This window comes from Aristolochia californica, unplaced genomic scaffold (genome assembly GCF_029961685.1).
Source record: "Aristolochia californica isolate CCGP_79_NKW_82.1479 unplaced genomic scaffold, dmAriCali1.0.hap1 SCAF_13, whole genome shotgun sequence".
NCBI lineage: Eukaryota > Viridiplantae > Streptophyta > Magnoliopsida > Piperales > Aristolochiaceae > Aristolochia > Aristolochia californica.
In genome coordinates, this window is record NW_027181804.1 from 24,861,265 (window position 1) to 24,884,066 (window position 22,802).

Here is a 22,802-nt window from a genome sequence, read left to right on the forward strand (position 1 = left end):
ATGGGTCCTTCTATAAGGTTTATTATTTTGGTTCGTGTTATATGAGTTGGAAGATGGTCGTGTTATATAGAGTTGTTGCTATTATGTCTCTTTGGATGAGACATTATTATTGAAGAAGAGGTGGCCTCAATATATGTTACATTACGGTGACAAAGGAGCTTATTACTACATCCATTGCTCATAAGGACATCTATGTTATTTCACAGTGATGGAAGAGTTTATTACTAACTCTATATATACCCCCATGAATTGGCATTTATTACTCCTATCACTTTAGAGTCGTTGTTATGTGGAGGGATAGTGATGGAGGAGTTTTTTTATTATTACACTTCCGAACAACGTATAGACCCACTACCTATAGAAGATAGGAGTGTGCTGAATGTCCAACATATAGACCCACTACCTATAGAAGATAGGAGTTAATTGACTGGATCAAAATGCAATGTCATACAATTTGAAGTGATTTTACTCTCACTTTTCTTATGCCAGCTGGGCCTTATGAACGAGAGGACTAGCGTGAGGGGGAGTGTTGGAAGATCTGCCACATTATACAAAAAAATATTCTATATATCATTTGCAGCAAGTTGGGAGTTCATGTTATTCTCTCACCCCCAGCTTGAGGGGGGAGTGTTAGAAGATGGGCCCAAGCTTACACGACCAAGGAAGGCCCACATATCTAAGAATATTATAAGATAGGATACACGACCAAAGAAGACCCACAAGATGGGCCCAAACCCATAAGAAGTATGACCCACCATGATTACCACGAGCTAGCATCCTTATCACATAATATGGAAGATTAAGAGGGATTCACAAAGGCATCTTTATCTTATGGTCACGTCCTAGAAGACTTCTAGTTTGATTTATGTTTGTCTTTTATCAATATTGAGTTATTTAATTATGCTAGGACTTATCTTTAAGTGTTAGAGTTTGGGTGTAATTGGGACAAGAGTAGTTTTATTATAATTGGACTCTACTACCTTCCTCTATTATAAATTGAGGTTCATGTACTCTGATTACAACAAGTTAATGAAGTCAATGAAGTATTTTCCTTTTTCATAAAGTCAACACAAAGTCATCTTACCAAAGAGTTTGAAATTAAAGTTCTTGGCTACCTAAAATATTTTCTTGGTATTGAAGTGTCAAGATCGAATGAAAGAATTTTTCTATCTCAATGAAAATATGCTTTGGAATTGTTGAAGGAAACTAGTATGATAGCATGTAGTTTACTCAATACTCCTATGGAAGAAAATCTAAAACTGGGAACACATTCAAATCAAGTCCATGCTAACAAGGAACATTATCAGAGACTAGTTGGGAGGTTAATGTATCTTGCACATACCAGACCGGATTTAGCTTAAGTACTAAGTGTGGTTAGTCAATTTATACACTCTCCAAGTGAAGAATGTATGAATGCCATCAACCGTATCATGCACTACTTGAAATCATCTCTAGAGAAAGGAATTTTATTTAAAAAGGGAGGCGACTTAAAAATTCAAGGTTATACTAATGCCAATTGGATTGGGTCAATAGAGGATCGAAGATCTACATTTGGATACTTGACTTTTGTAGGTGGGAATTTGGTCACTTGGAGAAGTAAGAAACATGAGGTGGTGGCTAGATCGTCAATTGAAGTCGAATACAGGGGAATGGCTAAGGCAATTTGTGAATTATTATGGATCAATAATTTGATACAAGAACTATACATTGAGTAGACAAGTCCTATGAAATTATACTGTGAAAGTAAGGCAACATGTGATATTGCCCACAATCCAGTCTAACATTAAAGAAGTTGATAGGCACTTTATCAAGGAAAAGCTAGAAGCAAGAATCATTGAAGTCTCTCAAGTTCGGTCTCAAGATTAGCGTGCCGATGTGCTAACCAAGGCAGTGTCTTACCCAGCTTTTAATAACTGTCTCCAGAGGTTGGGCATGAGTGATATCTATAAACCAACTTGAGTGGAAGTGTTGAGATTTATTCCCGTATATAGAAAGATACTCTTTCCATATTCTTAAAATCATGTAATCCTTGCTCTCAATCCTTTCGTGTATAGATTATTACAATCTATAAATCGGTTATTTAAGCCAGACAATTTGAATAGTAATACAATGAAAAAAATTGAAATCATATTTTCTACTCTACTAGAGGGAAAAAAGTATTTTTTTCTACAAAGTGAAGGGTCTTTTTGAAACACGTCGAGAAGGAAGTGCAATAGATGATGATAATACCTGTTGGAGTAGGTTAACCTCATCTAGACGTGAAAGGAAAATCTCCACCAATATTTAAGAAGGCCCTTCTTGCAAAAATTTATCTACAACCTTCCTCCTGGAAAAATTTATGTCAAAAAAACTAGTGCACTAATTTTTCTTTCACCATACCCTTTTTGTAAAACAAGCGAGGGGGGGGGGGGGCGAGCCATTTTTTCTTTCACCATGCCCTTTTTGTAAAACAAGGGGGGGGGGGGGGGGGGGGGGGGGGAGGGGAGCGATTTTGTCTTTAACTTCAACTTCAACTTCAAATGCACTAGAAAATAGTGTCCAATGTTTGATCCCCAAAATGAGAAATATAACCAAAACAAGAGAATGAGTAACTGGTAATGATATACTTAAATAGAATATATATACCTAAATACTAAATTAATCAAAACAAACATGATTATTACACTAATAAGTAATTTAATGTAGAATTATGTTGGAAGATAAGATTAAGCCCAAACGACCAAGGAAGGCCCACATATGTAAAATTATTATAAGATGGGTCACACAACCAAGGAAGGCCCACAAGATGGGCCCAAGCCCATAAGAAGTAGGACCACAATGATTACCATGAGCTGGCATCATTATTACATCAGTTGGAAGATCAAGAAGAACTCATAAAAGTATCTTTATCTTAGGGTCATGACCAAGAAGAGTTTTAGTTTGAGTTATGTTTGTCTTTTATATATATTGATTATTTAATTATGTTAGGACTTATCTTTAAGTGTTAGAGTTTGGGTGTAATTGGGACAAGGGTAGTTTTATTGCAATTGGAATCTACTACCTTTTCTATTATAAATAGAGGTTCATGTACTCTGATTACAACAAGTTATTGATGTCAATGAAGTATTTCACTTTTTCATAAATTCAACAAAAATATATTAATATACTAATTAATTAAATAATATATTATATTAATTAATCATTGCAATTTATTGTACATTAATATAGCAATTACGTGTGACAATTAACCGTGCACTAATTAATTATAAATAAATAAATTTATTAATAACATAAGATATATTTTAACATAAAAGCAAATGTTTATGCTTTGGAAGAGCAGCGAGAGAGAGAGAGAGAGAGAGAGAGAGAGAGAGAGAGAGGGGGGGGGGGGGGGGGGGTCGAGCGGTTTTAAGTAAAATTAATTCTAATATACACAGTCGATGGTAGCTTCACCAGAATCTTGTAGCGGAATAATGGAGTCTCTTTTGGCAAAGGGGAGCGTACATTAACACTATCCTTCGCCCCATTTCTCCCTTCTTCTCAGTTCTCCCTAGGCTGAGAGCATCCACTCGCCCGACTGTTTGGATCTCCACCATGTCGAAGATGAAACACCTCCTTCAGAAGCTGCACATCGGCGAATGCGTCAACGACCACGATCGTTTGCCGGACACTCACCATTGAGATCATAACACATGGCAGAGCTAAGTATTCTACCATGTGTTGAATGATGTAGACCATGTTATGACATGTGGAGCTCTTGCTAGTTCTACATGTCATGTATGGTGCTTAAGTGGTAGTTAAACTCCAATTCGATTTTGGTGGTGGTTCAGTATAGTAGAGTTCATCTTGACTGTTGACTAGGCTTCAATGATTTTGACTACAGATTTGGTTTTGACAATTGACTAAACCTCTATACTTTGATTGTCAAGGGTTTCGACTTTGACCATGACCATGACCATGTGTCAACTGGTGATCAAGTTCTTTCTATTTGGATTGTTGATCAATATAATGATCCAAACCATCGATTGAGGTATTAAATTTGGCAATCAAATTTCTATGCCTACAAGGTCGTTAATTTTCAAAAATAGATACCAAGTGTTAACAAAAAGGATTTTGTCATTAAATAAAGTAAGAATTATAACCTAAAAACTAAAAGAGTAACGCAACAAAAATAGGGTTTTACTTAGTAAAAGAATGTTTTGGATATAAAAACCAACGTTCAAACACCGATCTGTGTGTTGGTTTCCCCCGTTAGGGTACCGGCACAAGGCATGGTACTTCCTGCATGAAACAAAGGCGAAAGGGGAATCATTCATAATAGTAGAAAAATAGTAACGTTATTATTCCTTTCCAGTTTCAGTTTGAATTTTGAAATTAGCGTCCAAGAAAAGAAAAAATTTCGGTTAAGAGATGGAGATTGATGGTAACACTAACTCGCGTGATTATGATCTGACAATTACGAGGAAAAGATCCCCTTTTCAAAACCGATCCAGAAATACTCTTCCCCTCGAAAGGAAGGAGAAAGCGAGAGAGAGCGAAAGGAAAAGAGCAAAGCCATGGGGAAAGAGCTCACGGACGATCAGGTCGCCTCCATGAAGGAGGCTTTCACCCTCTTCGACACGGACGGCGATGGCCGAATCGCCGCCTCGGAGCTTGGCATCTTGATGCGGTCTTTGGGTGGTAATCCCACTCAAGCCCAGCTCAAGCAGATCGTCGCCCAGGAGAACCTCACCGCGCCCTTCGATTTTCCCCGCTTCGTCGAACTTATGAAGAAGCACATGAAGCCCGAGCCCTTCGACCGCCAGCTCCGCGACGCCTTCAAGGTCCTCGACAAGGACTCCTCTGGGTACGTCTCCGTTGATTTTCTCCGCCATGTCATGACTAGTATCGGTGAAAAGCTCGATCCAGCTGAGTTTGACGAGTGGATCCGAGAAATCGATGTGGGCTCCGATGGAAGGATTCGGTATGAGGATTTTATTGCCAGAATGGTGGCTAAATGAGCCACTGCCTTTTTTTTATTTCACCAGAACTCTATATCTTATCTCTTTTGTTTTCCATTTGATCTTTTTCTTTCTCGGGGTGGATTCTCTGTTTTTTGAATTTTGAAGGTGATTTTGCTGGTTTTCTTGAGGAGCTGGCAGTTAGAAACTTCAGATGTGTTCTTGTGGTTCTTATATTTGGAATTGTGTGAATACATGGTGACTGGAATTGATATTTTGTAATTTCTACCCTTGATTTACATTGATCAGCCATGTATAGTTTCTATGTGGCTGCAAATCTGATGTTTTCAGTGAGTTGTATACTAGTCATTGCTTGAACTGTATGTTAGATCTGTGTTGATTAGACATCTGTGTCAGTCTTTCAGTCCCGAAGAATTCAAGATTGTCAGTGATCTGCCAAATTACGGATAATCTGGTGCTCGGCTTTTAATTGGTAACACAATAGAGCCCTTAGCAAAATTTAATGTAAACCTTACAATTTTAAAATTTGCATTACTTACTTTCTCTCAAATCTTATGTTGTGAGAGTCAGTTTTTACTTTTTATTTCTTTTGAATTCAGGAGTAAGAGCAACAGGCATCAATTATGCAGGGAAAGAGAACTTGATAAATGTTGGTCAAGCCTCATTTTGAAGTGTCTAATGAATTGAAGGATGTGAAGCAAGAAAGTGTGGAAATATGTTTTTACAATTCAGAATGCAGTTTGGTTGAATTGATTCGTTGTTTGTGTTCCACTTTGTTTTGCAAGCTTTGGTTCAACTCGTGCGTATAAATGTTAGTGGATGGATATGATAGAAGCTTTTAGCGGATACATTTAGGTTTACTTATGAGGGAAGTATGCCTCAATTTGGGTGTCCCATAAAGAAGATCCTATGTTCTATTTAATTGTCTGCCAATGGTTTGTGTTTTTTTATAGGATGACAAAACCAATATAAACAGACCCAAACTCAAAAAGGTTGCTTGTTGTTCTAGATATTCCAGCAAGTAGTGAAGGGTATGTCATGATACCTACAACCATCTATTGTTTTTATCAGAACTCTGTCTCTCCCCCTCTCTCCCTCTATACTTGTACAATGGCAGCATCTCTCATTTTTATATAGTTCTAGCACTCTCACCTCAATGAAGCAACTCTGTGATTTATCCATTTAATAATCATTTGAAGGTTGAAAATAAAATTTGTATATTTATTATTGCGCTTTTTTGCTGAGAGGGGTTGCCTGGGTGGATTGATTGGTTCTCAATTGGTGGGTGAAGGTGTTTTTGCTCTTTGTTTATCTGGGATCTAATTTTGGGACTTATTAATCAGTTTGCTAAATTCTGCTTCCTATTGGGATATGCTATAAACTACAATGGATTCTTCGTAAGTCATTTAAAATGCGTAAGAAAAATTGCCATTGACAAGTGCTTTTGGCCATTAACAAAAGAGACATGCTTTAGATTTATTATCTATTGCTTAGTTTCTGTTGGTTTTGACTGCTGCATGGAGTAATCACATTTTCTGTTTCTAAGTTGTGGAGCACTAAAAACATTCTTACAAATTTGCGTGTTCTTAAAATGATTCTTTCTTTATTTGGCTTTACTTGATAGAAATTATTCACATTTAGGTATCCCACTGTTCCATCATAGTTTTACTGCATGACAAGACTGCCAACTCAACATTAGGTTTTGAACTTTAATTGATCAAATATTGTATCTATCTAGGTTTTGTCATTAAAACTTAGGTCTAAAGCTGATATAGTAAATGATCAATGAATTAAAATTCAATGCTTATTTCTGTATTTCTTAAAGTCTTTTTTGGCTTTTTTGCATCTTCTTTTTGAATGTCTGTTTTTGTGGTTTCTGATCATGAGAAGCTTCGCATAGTTTTTACAATTATTTCTTAGGTCATCTTCAAAGACAACTCTTAAATGTTGAATTTCCAATTATGGTTAGGTGCTGTATTGCCAAGTATGTTCATATAATTAACATCTAATGCTCTTTCAATTTTTTTAAAGATCTCATTCAAAATAATAATAATAATAGTAATTAGCATCTAGTGGACAAATACGGCCTTGCCATTAGTATATATAGTGGGTAAGGAAAATCACCATATTGCTCTTTTTTGTTGTTTAAAATAAAAACAAAAGGTAGGATTTTATTTATTTATTTTTTGGTTGGGGGAGGGGGGGAGGGAGGGATTAGGGTGCATTTCTCCCTTTGTTTTCTGCACAATGACGAAAACAGCAGGGGATGTGGACCCCTTTCACTGACATGCACAGAGGGGAGTGGTGGAGGTCCACCCATTCTGTGCAAACAGAGGAGAGGCTCACCCATCTCACTCCTTTACTAATTTGATTCCAGAAAAGTAAAGGAGAGGGAAAGGGTAGGGGGTTATGCCTCTGCGGGCCTTTTTCTGACTGAGAGGAGGGGCTGACCACCTTCCTGGCCATGAGGGTAAAGAGGGGAGAGAAATATGCCCTTTCCCACTTTTAAATATAGTTTTTAGTAAAAAATTAAAAATTTAATTACACCCGAACTTTTATTCTGTTGGCTGTACTTGAAAATACAGCATCTAATAGTTCTATTTGGAAGTTACTTTTCTTATTTTTATTTTAGTGATCTGCGAGTTGTACCTTGAATGAATGATTCTGTTTATGGAGATTTGATAAAACACACAAGACCAATAAAAAGAGAACTGAACTTTACTGTCTATGGTATTTATAATTGAGGACCTGAAAAGAAAAGTGGAAGATTAGAATAGCAGCAACAAAAACATAGATAGTAGACAATTAACAATACATCTAGGATGACATGTTGAGAATCAGGATTGAAACAAGTTCACTCTGGTGTGATTCTTTTCTTAACTAACCACAATGGTAAACTTGGTCGGCTTTTTCTATCTTCCTGCCTTGGCCTATGTAAAGAGTGAACATGTGAAAATAGGAAGATGTTCAGTAGAATGCATCATCAGATTGTACAACTACTAATTAGTTCACCCGGAGAAGATTGAAGATATCATTTTACTGATATGAACAGGGATCTGTAATGGGTTGGTATGGGATTTAACTATAATGGTATCTGGTAATGAGCCTGCTTGGGCTTAAGATTGCTGCATTCTGATCTTTCATATTGATGCAATAGTAGATTGTGTTTGTCATCACTTACAGGAGAATTGTATCATGTTCTTTTGACACACCTAATTGCTTATCTTTGTGAATGTTATTCTAACCTGAACCCACAATAGGATATGTGTGGCACCAGTGTCCGATCAAATTGTGTTTGTTCGTGGAAAAGTTGTCAATCCTCCTGTTTCCTGCACAGGGTCGTAGGATGATTGATCTGTGGTTACTTGTAGAAACAACATAGTAAACGTGTAAGCATTTATGGTATGCTTTTTACTGTTACAAACAATTTGACACTGTTGTGAAAATTTCTCTGGCATGCTTTGCTGACTTGTTATAGTTGCTCAGATTATTTGGTATTCTTTACTAGGCCCCTTAATTGATGACTTGTGAGCCAGTTGGCTGCCATTTTGTGAATAGATTTAAGAAGCTGGAACCTGAAGGACTGACTGTTTGATTTGTTGGCGATACTTGGATTAGATTTCCTGTTGGTTGGAAAAGGAAAGAGAAGTTTGATGCAGAATCCTATGATCAAGGCTGAACTGTTGAAAAATAGAATTAAGATGCTCTTTTGCATTATCAGATTGCAAAATAGTAATATGAATTCCAAGCTGAGTATGAATTTCATTATAAATTTTTTGAAAAGTATGAAAAGTATATTTAGCAAATACACCTAAAAAAAATCTATTGAAGAATCGATTAAGGGAACAAGATGTTAATGTCCATTACTACATGGAGTATGACATGGATCCCATACATCGAAGTGAATTAATTGAAAAGATCTTGAAAAGTATGTACTACATTTGTTAGAAAAAGAAAACTTATATTGAAACCTTTTGATTGAGTTTTACAAGACTAGGATACCAGAGTTTAAATGCCAATTATAGGTTGAAGTGGTACTTTTGTAGGCTGAAGACTCTTGTTTCATTTGAAGATGATAAAGACCATTGTTAAGGCCCCATCCAATCCTCTTCTTTGTTTGGAGATCTTGAATAGCACACATTTAAGGAGCAATGTGATTGAACAATTAAGATGCTAAGTAAGCTTATTGATCGAAAGAAGATTAACAGGGAAGGTAGTTACATGTCCATCACCCGAGACCTGAGATGTGGTTCAGTCAGCCAATGTAACATGACTTAGACTATCACTATGGGATGCATGAGAAAAGGAAGACAAAAGTTCTTGATATGTGAGTTGTAGCACCAAAGTCAAATGACCCATGAGTGAGGAGAAGAGGAACTTAACAAAGTAGACATACCTGTTTGAACAAGAGTACCAACTTGAGTAGTAGAGGAAGAAGAAGAAGGTTGTTTTTTTTTTGTGCTGTGGAGCTCTTCTGAAGATGATGTTGGACAAACTTATGTAGATCATTCTTTGTCACAGACAATATCAGAATTATTCTCACTCCCTTGAACATCTTGATTTGCCTAGTTTGATTTGCAAAACTTTTCCCTACACTTGTCATAAAAGTGATTGGTTTTGCCACAATGAGCATACGAAACAAAGTTATTTATTCCTCTTCAACAGTAGGCTTATGAATTCGTGCCAAGATTTATGCTCTAATTGCTTCACAGTGTAATTCGATAACATGCAAGAGTCTGATCTCCTTAATTTCTTCCCTTTGTCTTGCAAGAACATCTTTATCCAATCCAATTGGGTGAGACTTGCACCTTCATGTTGAACAACAAATCGCATTAAAGGTTTATCTCCAATATAACTCATAAATCTGCAAAAGATTTTCTTTTCTTGAGAGAACCTCATCTTTGAAGCAATCCAAATTTCTCGAGTTTTATCATAAAATATATCATGGTTACTAAAATGTGATTCCATATTGTTTAACAACTAGGACATCGCCTCTAATTAATAATATTTGAACTCCACCTAGAGTAATTAATAAAGATAAATTAATGAACATTAAAGAAAAAAGAAAAGGATTTTGTAGATTTCTAAAATAGTAAATGGAAAATTAAAGCAGTCGATTAAACATTAAATAAACATCAAGTAATACAAATATTACTAATTAATAATATTATTAATTAAATAATATTTCTAAGTAATTAAGTAATAAAATTGGGTAAATAATAATTAATTAAAGTATTAAATGAAAATTAGAAAAGGATTTTATTCATTTTAAACAATAAATGCAAAGTTAAAGTAGTCAATAATAAATAAACAATAAATAATCAGTAAATTAGATATATTATAAAATAAAATAAAAATAAACAAGTTAAAATAATAAGGTATTTTCTATTTTTCAATTTTAAACAGTAAATATAGAAATTAAACCAGTACATTAAATAATTAAATAAATATTAAATATTATAAAGTATTATTAATTAAATTAAGTAATAAAAATAATAGTGGTAATGTAATGAGTAATTAAAAAAATTAAGATATTGAATTTATTATTGTGAAAGTAAAAAAAAATTTAAATCGTAAATGTAATAGTTAAATGAAAATATTAATAAATAAGAAAAAATTAAAAAAATAATAAGTAACTATTAAAGAAAATAAAAATAAAAATTTAAACATATAATAATTAAATTATCAATAAAAAATAACAAAGCCAACATGGCTTGCCTTTGAGTCACAATGGGTTATTTTTTCCGCTCGACTCTTTGGGCAAGAAGGCAAAAGGATAACAAGTGCAATGGTTAATCGATTGGTGTGCCAGCGGGAGGTCGTAGATGGTAGTAGCATATTTTCATCATTGATAAAAGTCAAAATGGGTCAGAAAACATGGATTAGAGATATGCAATCCGAGGAAAAAAATGAAAGAGCTAAAGAGCTTATAAGCTTCTATAGCTGTTTGACTTTATATAAGTTCGTATTCACTTATTGCAACTAAAATAGTTGAGTCTTCCATTAGAATATGACTCCTCTGAATCATCATTTTGTTTAGGTGATTTTTGTTGTAAATCTATATATATAAAGATATATGACTCTAATTCAATGGAAAAATCGTGGTTCAATTAAAAAATTAACTTGTTTTATGGTACCAGATCTTTGCTTCATCTATTCTTTGTTCTGGAATTTTTTGAGTTTTCTATTCTCTGCATTGTCTCTCACCGCTTCCTTTCTCCACAAGTCTAACCGCTTCTGGTGCCACTTCTCTTTTTCCCATCTTCCTTTGCATCTAGACTTGGTTCGCCAACGCCTGCTTTTAGTGCCTGCTTCTGTTTTCCCATCTTCCTTTGCCTCTAAACTTTACAGCAACTACCTTTTGCAACTCCAAGTCAACTTAGAAAAAAATTTTGATTTCTGTATATCAAGCATGAAGCTATTAATATCACTTATCTGACGATCAGTGGGTAGAAGAAGCTCAACCACGTGTTGACTACATCAAGACCAACATCATTGTCAACACGATAGGAGTGTTGCATAGAATCATTTTTTTGTAGCAATTTTGCCCGCTCCATTGCCAAATTCTCCAAGGACCTCATATTAGATCAATCTCAAAATCCGTGAGAAAATCTCTCGTAGGCACTCTCTATCGCAGACGCTCTCTTGCAAGTACTCTTTCTCATATGCATCATTTTCATCTCGCACATTATTTGCAACCTCAAGTTCGAAAAGGAACAACAATTTCTAGTGTCATGTTAATGAAGCTTTTACCATATATAAGCACCTTAGCACGTCCAAAGTAAAAAATCCTTGGCATGAAAACGTCATCCAGAAGAACCTTTTTTAGGATTGACTTCGCAGTAATTGATTTATGTTTTACACTCTTCGTGCAAGTACATGAGGCATCATTTTACTACTCAGTACCGTATCGATTTATTTCTACTATTGTAAGAACTTCTAGACTTATGATTCGAAGAGCTTCCTTGATCTTTTTCTTCTTTCACTATGACCACTATAAACGAAACTTCAAATGCTCCAGTATACTCAACACCAACAAATTTCATATTATTACCATCAATATTTCTACATAAGCTCCTCTCAAACTAACATCTACCAACAATCTCTCATGGAAGCTTCAGTTAGAAACTCCCTTCATCGGGTATGATCTCATTATGTACATTGATGGCTTCAAACCCTATCCACCGAAAACCCTCATTGCAAACCTCTCTCCAAATCCAACTTACAATGTCTAGATTCGAAAAGATCACTTGATCTCTAATGCCCTCATCGGTTCTCTATCTTCTACAATTATCTCATTCATTGCTAGAGCTACCACCTCTCGAGAAGCATGGACTATTCTTGCCAATACATACGCCAAACCATCTCGTGGACGCATCAAACAAGTCAAAAATCTTCTAAAAAATCTCATCCAAGTACTTTGAATATCATTGATTTTCTTCAATATATTAAATCCCGTGTAGCTGAGCTTGCCAAAGTAGGAACACCAATAAACGAGGAAGATCTTATAAAGGAGATCTTGGATGGACTGAGAGATGACTGCAAAGAACTTGTTCATGTTGTTCAAGCTCGAGACACATTCGTCACCTTTGATGAGCTTCATGAAAAACTTCTATCTTTTGAAGCATCCATTCACAAAAAAACATTAAGATTGATGCACATCTTCTAATATCTGCAAATCCAATAAATCAAACAAATACCACTTGGCATCCACCAAAGTCCAACAACAACTGGTGATCACCTTTTCAATATCCTACTGGTCAGGCGGGTTAGCGCCCGTCGCCTGACAAGCCTGGCTGACCACACATATGGTTACCAACTCAAGTGCTCCAACTTACAACAACCGTCTTCGACCTCATCCATATCTAGGGTTTTGCCGGATTTGTGACATTTAAGGGCACTTGACTAAGTGATGTCCATCATTTCAACTCATACCAATTCAACTAACCAATAAAGGATCTCTACTTCCTCATACTTTGGCAACATCATGGCAACCACGAGCTCATTATGCTATTAATGTCACCTCCAACAATCCCACTTTGTTACTTGATAGTGAAACATTTCACCATGTTACAATAGACTTAAGTAACTTATCTCTTCATGCACCTTATACTGGCTCTGATACCATAAAATAAACTGTTATTTGTTAAACTGAACCACAAATTTTCCATTGAATTAGAGTCATATATACCCACACACACACACAAATTTATAACAAAAATCACCTAAACAGAAAGATAATTTAGATGAGTCCTACATTTAGCTACCATAAGTGAATACGAATTTATACAAAGTCAAACTGCTGCAGAAGCTCATAGTTTGCTTTAAGAGCAATATACAACTAATAGAGAAAAAATAGAGGGAAACGGTAGGAGATGCAATGCTTACAAAAGTCAGAATCGAATAAGCGAAATAGAAGCAGAGCAATAAATTCTCATGTCATCGACAGATTTTTTTCTCAATTAGTGAAGAACAAAATGCAACGTTATAGGGGGATGAAGGTAGCAATTGCAGGGGCATAACCCTTATGATCCTTATTTAATCTCAATTTCAAACTTGAGATTATTTGATCCCTACATGGAAGAGATTATCTCTAACACCAATTTAAATTATAAGATTATCTTTACTTCCCCTTTGATTCCGATTTCTACTCCATTTCTCAGTTATTCAATGAACAATCTACTCCTTGAAGAACAAATCCAATTCTCAATTGTTTTGTTTTAGATCGTTACTTCCTCACCCATTTTCTTTTTTTTTCTTTTTTCTTTTTGAATCATTATTTGCTTAAAGTCTAAAGAGCCAACTTAGCGAATTCTGATTTTCTCTTGAACACTATTGTTTTATGTAATATACAGATAAAGATCTTAGACTTTCGTGCTTCAATTGAACATTGAAAATTTGTTCAAAATAGAGTTGTGTGACTTAAGAGGGTGACCAAACACGATGGCTCTTAATCCCGAATCAAATCTAACAATTTGGGTAGAGTCCTTGATCCGCATAATGGATTTATACTTTGACCAATCCAAATTGGTGATTCGGGTATATGATCAAGGACTCACCGAGCTCTAGTCCCGACCCATTTGAATCTCATAGTCCAGGGCAAGTTGAACATTCGAGGTTATTTGCTCTTGGGAACCGATATGCCACTCCTTAAATCCAATTGTGAAACTTTGGTTCAAAATTGTAATTATTGTGGATACACTAGATACTCCCATGTAGGGGTAGACACAGGTCAAGTCAACTCAAGGATGGTTTTTTATAAAACTTCAAGCCCGACTCCAAAACCCAATATGAAAAAACCAAAATAGTGTAGGGAAACTAACCCTGTGCCTACCTAGTTCCCTCATCTTTCACCCTATCCTCGCTTTGGCTCCAACTTGACCCTGCAACCCTGAACAATCCCTACTCCATCCTCAGCACATCCCTGCTTTGTCCCACCCCTTTCGTCTGGTCCATGGGATAATGACTCTTAAAAAAAAATCTATGAACTTGTAAAAATTATATTTTTATTAAAACAATTACAAAAATCTCAATATATCATAAAAATCCAACAACATTAAATTCTATTTATTTAAGCCATTAGGTTATCCTATGAGTATAAAATACTTTAAAATATTGAATTTTCCTTAATTATGCTAAAAAAACTAATAAAATTATATTATTGACTCAGTAAAATATATATATTTTATATATTTCCTAGTGGCTATAAAACTCCGAGGGCCAAGTTCGGCACGGGTCAAGTTTGGGGAAACCCATCCGAGACCCCAAATCCAACGGATTTTTTTCTAGCATCATCTCCGGCCGCAAGGTGAAATGTAAATCTCATCCCTAATCCACAGGATGAATTGTAAAAATCTGATCCGGTGGTCACCTCTTCTCCTATTGCTGCTTTTTTGAGCCGTACTTGATCCCTCGACATGGGAGTTGGCGTGGGCTCAGCCGTCCTCCGCCCGTAACGATATTGAAAATTGAATTTGAACGGCAGGAGTAACTAAATCTTCCGCCGATCGACAGTCGTGCCCTGCAGTTCAGATCTCAGGCTGTCTGTCCTGGTTTCGCTGCACTCCGTTGGAGTTTCCAAATTATGCGATTCGATGTTGGAGAGGGACGCCATAAATTCGGCCGAGGTAGCGGTTGCAGGTAAGCATAGGTGTAGGTAGGTTGGGTTTGGCTCAGCTGTTTTAAAACTTGTCCTCTTTTGGTAAATTTGACAGGAAATTTATCCTACAAAATCCCGTTTGATTGATTTTACTCGGAGCAGGTTTTGGGTTAAATTTAAAGGAACATGATAAAATCATGGATGATTCATTAGACTTATTACTGTCCAACTAGTTTGATCTGAGTTCAAAATTGAAAACCCAAGTCAATTTTTTTTTTAACCCCCTCCGCAAAGGATCACTTGCATTCAAACAGCTTCCCTGTTCCAGGCATCGAGTTCATTGAAAGGATTAGTTTAAGAATCAGAGTGATTTTATGACAAGCTGAGTCACCCTCCAACACTTCGTGATTCTTCTTTGTATGTATATTCCAGCAAAAGACGAAGGCACAGTAGAGAATCAGTTCTGACTACCTACTCAATTATCTTCTACATCAGTATGTAATACTAGACCCTTCTATGTTTGATTTTTTCTGTTTCTCACTGTACATGTTTTCTTCCGTTTGTCTTTTATTTCATCAAAGCATAGGAGTTATAAAAACAGAGAATCAAATATTGAAGACATTGGATTCTTGGTAAACAGGTTTGTCAGGGCTATGGACTTTTTTATTTATTCCTTAGAAGGTAAAGATTTATTTTTTTCTGTTCAAAGCAGCAAAAAAGTTGTTCAATCAATCTCCTTGTCTGATAATAGCATATGATATGCTCAGAAAGCTGTAAAAGAAGAGCAGAACAAACCAGACTTTCTTTTTATTGTCGTGCCAACCTGTCTTTGGTCTCATTTCTTCTTTGGTTTCCCAGCACTGTAAAAACACACCAAGTTGGACTATTAGAACCCTGATTTGCATCTCCCATCTGCTGCTGGACTTGTTGACAAAAGACATATTTTATGAAATAAAAGTACTTGAAAGAGAATCCAGCAGCAGTTCTCATTTCTGATATCCTATTCTATTTAAAGGGTTTGGATCACATATTGAATGCTGGTTATTATTTGTTTATACAGGAGGGTCTGCAGTACTAATTTCTGCTTCTGTTAGGAAACAAGAATGAATTCAGTAATTGACCCAGATTATCTTTAACTTCTCCTGGATGAAGATAATAAATAGAGAAGTCCTGGATGACGATAAGTGAGACAAGACAACAGAATACTGGACTTTCTGATTTTCATGTGAAGCATTTTTTTCAAGAGTGCCACTTGAGTAAGCACATGGTGGGAAGCCTTTTCCATTGAAAGTGAAAAGAAGACCTTTCCCATGAAAGAAAAACCGGAAGCTCCTCCCATGCCCATCACTCTCTCCTTTTCTGAAATATAGAGAAAATCAGCAGTTGACGGGAGGATTTAAAATGGGCAAGATGTGGAAAACAAGAAGAAAGTGAGCAATAAAGACAAAAGGTTGTTTTCAAGGTTCCCAATCTCATCTCCTCCCACTCCCTTCCCTAACTGCAAAATAAATGATGGGATTCGCATTACTCCAAAAAAAAAAAAGAAAAAAAAAAGAAACCAATGATTCCATGGAAGGAACCTGAGCACGACTTCAAAGATCATGTGAGAAGGGAAGAAGAAGGCAAAGGCTTCTTGACAAGCGAGCTTCACTTTGAAACTCGGGAGTCCCTAGACTCGGGACTCAGTTATCAATACTGTCGTGGGGTTCAAATTTTGAAAAGGAAAAAGAAAACAATTCTTTTTGGGCTTGGAAAACTGAAAAGGGCTAAAGGAGTCATTTTGTGGTCAACTCGGGGTATTAAAGGAAAATCAAGTCTTTTCGTTTGTCAGAAAAGATAAGGCGTAGGCCCAGAAATGGACGGCTCAGAACGAGGTTGTTAGAGCGCGAGAAATTGGAGAAAAGCCGTAAATATACAAATTATCATATCGCCACGACACATTTATTGGGTTAGTTATTTGTCAAGGTTACATCTATTTATCATTATTTTGTACTGCTCAATAAGATTTTTAAATAGCAAGGCATATTTAAGAAAAAGGTCCCTGATGAGTCATAAATTTGTATTTTCGTTTACACGTTACGATGGACTGCGTGTCTGACGGTGGGGAAGAGTGTCGGAAAGTACTCCCGCAACTGTCTCGTCGCGTGTCGGAGCTCTCGAGTTTTACCAGTGATTCGAATACTGCACAGGAAAAGTACAAAACAGTACTGTTTTTCACCATTTCTATTCGGTCTTCCGCTCTCCGGTTACTTCCGCCTCTCTGCAATATCCTTTCTTCTTGAATCCTCGACCTTTCAAAATCCTACCTCTGCTCTCTCTGGTGACCTCTCTGAGGGGCCGGGAAGACTGGGAAAGCGGGTAAAAAATTTACGAAAATCTTAACCAGAAGCAGGAGGGGAAGAAGGCAAGGTTGTGTGGAAGATGGCTTCAGTTTGGGTCCATTTCCTCTCTCTCTTCATCTGGGGGTGCTTCTCTCTCAGGCCCGTTTATGGAACTGCTGAGCTGAAGGTTCTTATGGGGTTGAAAGCCTCGTTGGACCCGGACGGCCGGTTTCTGTCGTCGTGGACGGGTGACGGAGATCCATGTAGCGGCAGTTTTGATGGGGTGGCGTGTAACGAGCACGGGAAGGTTACTAACATCTCCTTGCAGGGTAAAGGACTGTATGGGTCCGTGCCGGCGGCTATCTCCGGGCTCAAGTGCTTGTCGGGGCTCTACTTGCACTACAACTCTCTGTCGGGCGGAATACCCAAGGAAATCGCCAATCTCACTGAGCTGACTGATCTTTACCTTAACGTGAACAACTTTTCTGGGGCTATTCCTGAAGAGATCGGCAATATGGCCAGTCTGCAAGGTAGGTAAAGCGGTGAAATGGTGGAGCTGGTGGTATTTTTTAGCGTGGAGTTTGCTTTTCCATGGTGCATTCTTTTTCAAGTTGCCTGTTTTTCTTGATCATTTTTTCAGTGTGGTCGATGGTGTTCTGGTTGAGTTCTTCTTTCCGGAGTAAGGTTTGCATGAAGCAGATAGAGCTTAAAAAGAACGTTTTTTTTTTCTTTTTCTCCTTTAGTTTTTTTTGCAACTTAACGAGGTTCCTATGGCTATTTTCTTCAATGTAATGGTTTTTATGAGTTTTCATTTATAGTGTAGTTACATTGGCAAATCTGGAAAGCTGATAGTTTTGAGTTTTCTTCTTGCAGTACTGCAGCTCTGCTATAATCAATTGATTGGAAGCATACCCACCCAGTTGGGTCTCTTGAAGAAGCTGACCGTTCTCGCCCTTCAGTGTAATCATTTGACTGGAGCCATTCCCGCTGGCTTGGGAGAGTTGAGTATGTTGCGGAGGTTGGACTTGAGCTTTAATCAGCTATTCGGTTCGATTCCTACAAAGCTGACTGAAATTCCTGTCCTAGAAGTTTTGGATGTTAGAAACAACAATCTTTCTGGCAATGTACCTTCCGGTAATCTTTTCCATCTATTTTTCTTCTTGGCAAGGATTCTGAACAAATCTCAAAAATCCAAAGTATAAGCAATTTACCTTCTCAAAAATCCCATTGTAGCTAATTATTCGTGTTCTTTGTTGCATAGTTTGAACTGAATCCTCTTCATATTGAAATTTGGGCCATTTTTTGTTTTACTTTTTCCTTGTTTTTTGCTTCCTTCTATATGTTCTGCTTTACTTCTCTGTTTTTTTTTCATCTATTGTGCTTAAATTAAATAAGTGGTTCTTTTTTTATTGTGCTTCAGGATTGAGGGGATTGAGTGGTGAGTTTCAGTATGGAAACAACAAGGGCTTATGTGGAATAGGCTTCTCTGCTCTGAGTAACTGTGAAGCCTCCGATCAAATAAACCCTAGCAGACCTGAACCCTTTGGGAGAGATCCTGTCTCCTCCAAAAACATGCCCCAGTCAGCTAACGTTAAGCTACATTGCTCTACACCCAACTGTCAAAGTTCTTCCAAATCCCCAGTGGCAATAGTTATTGGACTCATTGCTGCCGTAGTTGGAGCTACCATTGTGGGGCTTTTTACTTTTTCTTGGTACCGTAGACGAAAACAAAAGATAGGAAATGCATTTGAATTTTCAGAAAGTAGACTTAGCACCGATCAGGGCAAAGATTTCTTCCCCAAGAGTGGGTCTCCCCTCATTAATCTCGAGTACTCTAATGGATGGGATCCATTGGCTGATGGCCGGAATGGGGCTGGGTTCTCCCAAGAGGTTCTGCAAAGCTTTCGGTTCAATCTGGAAGAGGTTGAGTCTGCAACTCAGTACTTTTCAGAGGTGAACTTGCTGGGAAAGAGCAATTTCGCTGCTACATATAAGGGGATTTTGAGAGATGGTACTGTTGTTGCTGTTAAGAGCATCAATAAAACTAGCTGTAAAACAGAAGAATCAGAGTTCTTGAAGGGATTGAAGGTTCTTTCTTCGTTACGACACGAAAATCTAGTTGGTTTGAGGGGATTCTGCTGTTCAAGTGGAAGAGGCGAGTGCTTTCTGATTTACGACTTCATTGCAAACGGCAGCTTGCTCCAGTATCTTGACGCAAAGGATGGTAGTGGAAGGGTTCTCGACTGGCCTACAAGGGTCTCTATCATTAACGGCATTGCAAATGGTAAGCTCCTTCAAACAAAGTGGCAAATTGAAGAACTAGAATGAGATCTCGTTCCCAAATGCCATTAAGAGTACAAGAAATTTAATCTTTTGTTCAAGTAGAATATGTTTATGGTAGAGAATTATGTAACTGCTCTGGATCAAATTAAAATGCTGCTGTTTTGCTTGTCCCTCAGGTATGGAATATTTGCACGGAAGTAGACCCAATAAGCTTGCTTTAGTGCATCAAAATATCTCTGCAGAGAAGGTCCTCATCGACAAGCACTTCAAGCCTCTGCTCTCTGATTGTGGTATCCACAAGCTTCTGGTAGATGATGTTGTCTTCTCAACCTTGAAGGCGAGTGCAGCCATGGGATACTTGGCCCCTGAGTACCCCACCATAGGCCGTTTCACTGAGAAAAGTGATATGTACGCTTTTGGGATGCTCATCCTTCAAATTCTCAGCGGCAAAAGAAGAATCACTCACTCGATTCGACTTGGTGCAGAATCCGGCAAGTTAGAGGACCTCATTGATGAGAAGCTCCATGGAAAGTTTTCAGATTTTGAAGCAGAGAAATTGTCAAAAATTGCACTGCTGTGTACAAACGAGGCTCCAGCTCAAAGACCCAGTATGGAAACGGTGGTACAAGAACTATGCCAGAGTTGATTCTGCACCCTGGTTGCCTCTTTGTTTTCCACTGTTTTCCATGGCTGTGGAGAAAGGTTTTGCAAGCACAGACAGGAGCAGGGGAAAACAGGCATAGCCTGAGTAACTAGCATTAACCCAAACATCTTTTGGGTCCTTACTCGGGACCAGAAACTTGTTTTGTTTTGTATGTGGAGACATGTGAGCCGATTCCCACATGTGAACAGAAGGGGATTCTATCTATCAATTCATGTTTTTTAACTTTCTTGCTGCCAAATTTGCCACAGAAAAGTTAAAAAACCAGTGTTCCTATAAATCCGTAAAGTAGTGAAAGAACAAACTTTTCCCACAATCCTGAGAGTCGTATCTGTAAATGATCGCATGTGATGGCCATTGTCCATTATTCTGCTCCCCCAGAAGGCAGGATCACAGAGCTAATAGTCCAATGAGAACGGTATCAAATTTATTTCTGTTTGTCTGAAAGCGAAGTTTATCGGACATTGGAGCTGCCAACAAGCCACGTGACAAAATGCGATCGTGACTTCAATCAGGGACTACTTTCTGTCTACTAATGGGAGTGTTTGTTGGTCTACGGTTCAACTGAAAGTGAATTAGATTATATTATCACTTCACTAAAAATGATGATGCATAGTGTGACTTGACCCCGATGTAGTTCAAGTAGATGAGCGGGTTTATTCACTTGAATTTGTCAAAGAGTAAAGTCGGTGAATCATCCACTTGAATTGGCCCAAAGGGGGGTTAGTTCACAATGAAGTGGAATGAATTCCCCCCGCATTACTTAGTTCATCCCATTTATAGTGTTAGTCCGGAATGACTTGACTTGAAGTGAGATAACACCATTTCATCTCCTCAGGCAAAAACGACGGAATTCTGTTTTCGCCCTTTTTTTCAAGTCATCCGATTACCACGAGCGACAGCGTCGCTTCTTCCCTCCCCCCCCCCCCCCCCCCCCCCCCGAAACTAAAAAATCACGCTCATTTCCTTTCTCCTCTCCTCTTGCTCAGCCTTCGTCTCTGGACGAAAATTTTCGCCCGACTTCGTCTCTGCTCCTCTCGCTCGGCTCTCGTTTGCTCGCTCTGCTCCTCTCGCTCGGCGCTCGTCTTCGTTCTCTGCTCCCTCTCTCTTGTTATCTCTCGTTTTCGCCCCATCTCCCTCTCTCGTCTCTTTCTCTCTCGGCCTTTCTCTTCCCTCTCCCTTCCCTCTCCCTCTCTCGTTTCCCTCTAGGCCTCCATCTCTTTTCACTCTCGGCCTCCCTCTTCCTTCTCGTTCTCGCTCTTCTCTTTCCTCCTCTCCCGATTTCCTTTGATTTAACCTATTCCGGTTTCGAAATCCTTCGATTTCCTTCAATCTTCTTCGATTTTCGACGGTTAGGCGTCGATTTCTTCCATTGGGCTTACATTTCCCCATTCGGCGGTGATTTCCCCCAAATTTCAGAAGGTAATCCGAAACCCTAATTTTTTTTTCAACTAATTTAGTTTTGTGTTTGAGTTAATTTTAATTTTTGTGCGTAATTTATCTTGATTGTGGCCAAATTAATTCCAATAATATCACATTCATTGAAGCTGTTTTTATCTTTCATAAACTTGTGATGAATTTTATTTCTTATACTGTTTATCAGCAAAATCTCTACACCCGTCACAGAAGTGACTTGTTCCGACTCTAAACATAACTCCCCTTTTATTAGTTGGTTTGTTACAGATTTGATTGTGCCCCAATAAATAATTTGGAAGAGTATTGACTAAGAGAACTGTAACGTTTCCCCGTTTGCTTTTAAAAAATTTATAAAATACTAAAAAATGGTTGCTGCAACCCCTATCTTAAAACCAGAGTTGGTAAAAAGAAAATTGGCCGGACTCTAAAATCTGAGATTTATATACGAATGGGCATATATCTTGGAGATAACATGGGGATGTAAGAAAGAGTATGTCGATAGGTACATACTCAGGAGAGTAAATCTGATGATGATATATATGTAGCAGGTTCAGCTACTACCCTTGGTATGAACCTTTAAAATCTGAGAGTATTGAAAAGGGGGAATTAAAGATCTGGAAAGTAAAATGCCCTGTAGAGAGATGTGCTATGAAGATAATACTCAAAAAAATTTCTTTTCTTCTTTTCTAAGATTTGAGAGTTGCACATAATAGTGGCCAGCACTTGATGGATCAAGAGCAGAAATCTGTTTTGCTGCGTATTGTCCTAACTTTATATTCTTAAGGAATTTGCAGGCACTTAATAGTGCCCACCACATTGTTACTTCTGGTTTTATTAGCATACTTTCAACAAACTGATAAGCATCTGTCAAGTACCCAGCTCGGCCTAGAAGAACTACCACACAATCATAATGACGATTACGAGGTTCTATGCCATGGTCTCTCTTCATGAAATGAAAAAATTTCCATCCTTCTTCCACAAGATCTTAAACACAGAATGAGCATGCTCCAAGCTTCCACACTTTGCATACATGTCAATAAGAGCCGTATTAACAAACATATCAGCTGTAAAGTCACTGCCTT

General features: G+C 37.6%; 2 protein-coding genes and 1 long non-coding RNA gene across 3 annotated transcripts; all 3 read left to right on the forward strand.

The window, feature by feature from the left end:
* The first annotated feature begins 4,434 nt into the window (after positions 1–4,434).
* On the forward strand, positions 4,435–5,242 carry LOC137948326 (probable calcium-binding protein CML13). Its single transcript, XM_068794380.1, has one exon. The coding sequence runs from the start codon at positions 4,536–4,538 to the stop codon at positions 4,977–4,979; it is 444 nt and encodes a 147-aa protein (XP_068650481.1). The 5' UTR covers positions 4,435–4,535; the 3' UTR covers positions 4,980–5,242.
* Positions 5,243–14,946: 9,704 nt separating this feature from the next.
* Positions 14,947–17,040, forward strand: LOC137949069 (uncharacterized). Its single transcript, XR_011111682.1, has 3 exons — positions 14,947–15,080; positions 15,472–15,533; positions 16,100–17,040. It is a non-coding gene; the product is annotated as an uncharacterized lncRNA (long non-coding RNA).
* A 123-nt stretch (positions 17,041–17,163) lies between these two features.
* Positions 17,164–20,529, forward strand: LOC137948741 (LRR receptor kinase BAK1-like). The gene is made up of 4 exons (XM_068794897.1): positions 17,164–17,890; positions 18,234–18,494; positions 18,781–19,644; positions 19,820–20,529. The coding sequence occupies exons 1-4, from the start codon at positions 17,461–17,463 to the stop codon at positions 20,287–20,289; spliced, it is 2,025 nt and encodes a 674-aa protein (XP_068650998.1). The 5' UTR covers positions 17,164–17,460; the 3' UTR covers positions 20,290–20,529.
* The last annotated feature ends 2,273 nt before the right edge of the window (positions 20,530–22,802 follow it).

Bases quoted from the DNA above. Each gene is read 5' to 3' on its own strand.
- LOC137948741 (XM_068794897.1), top strand. From the start codon at position 17,461: ATGGCTTCAGTTTGGGTCCATTTCCTCTCTCTCTTCATCTGGGGGTGC. The intron at 18,495-18,780 runs GTAATCTTTTCC...ATTGTGCTTCAG, and splicing joins TTCTGGCAATGTACCTTCCG to GATTGAGGGGATTGAGTGGT. The intron at 19,645-19,819 runs GTAAGCTCCTTC...CTTGTCCCTCAG, and splicing joins CATTAACGGCATTGCAAATG to GTATGGAATATTTGCACGGA.
- LOC137948326 (XM_068794380.1), top strand. From the start codon at position 4,536: ATGGGGAAAGAGCTCACGGACGATCAGGTCGCCTCCATGAAGGAGGCT.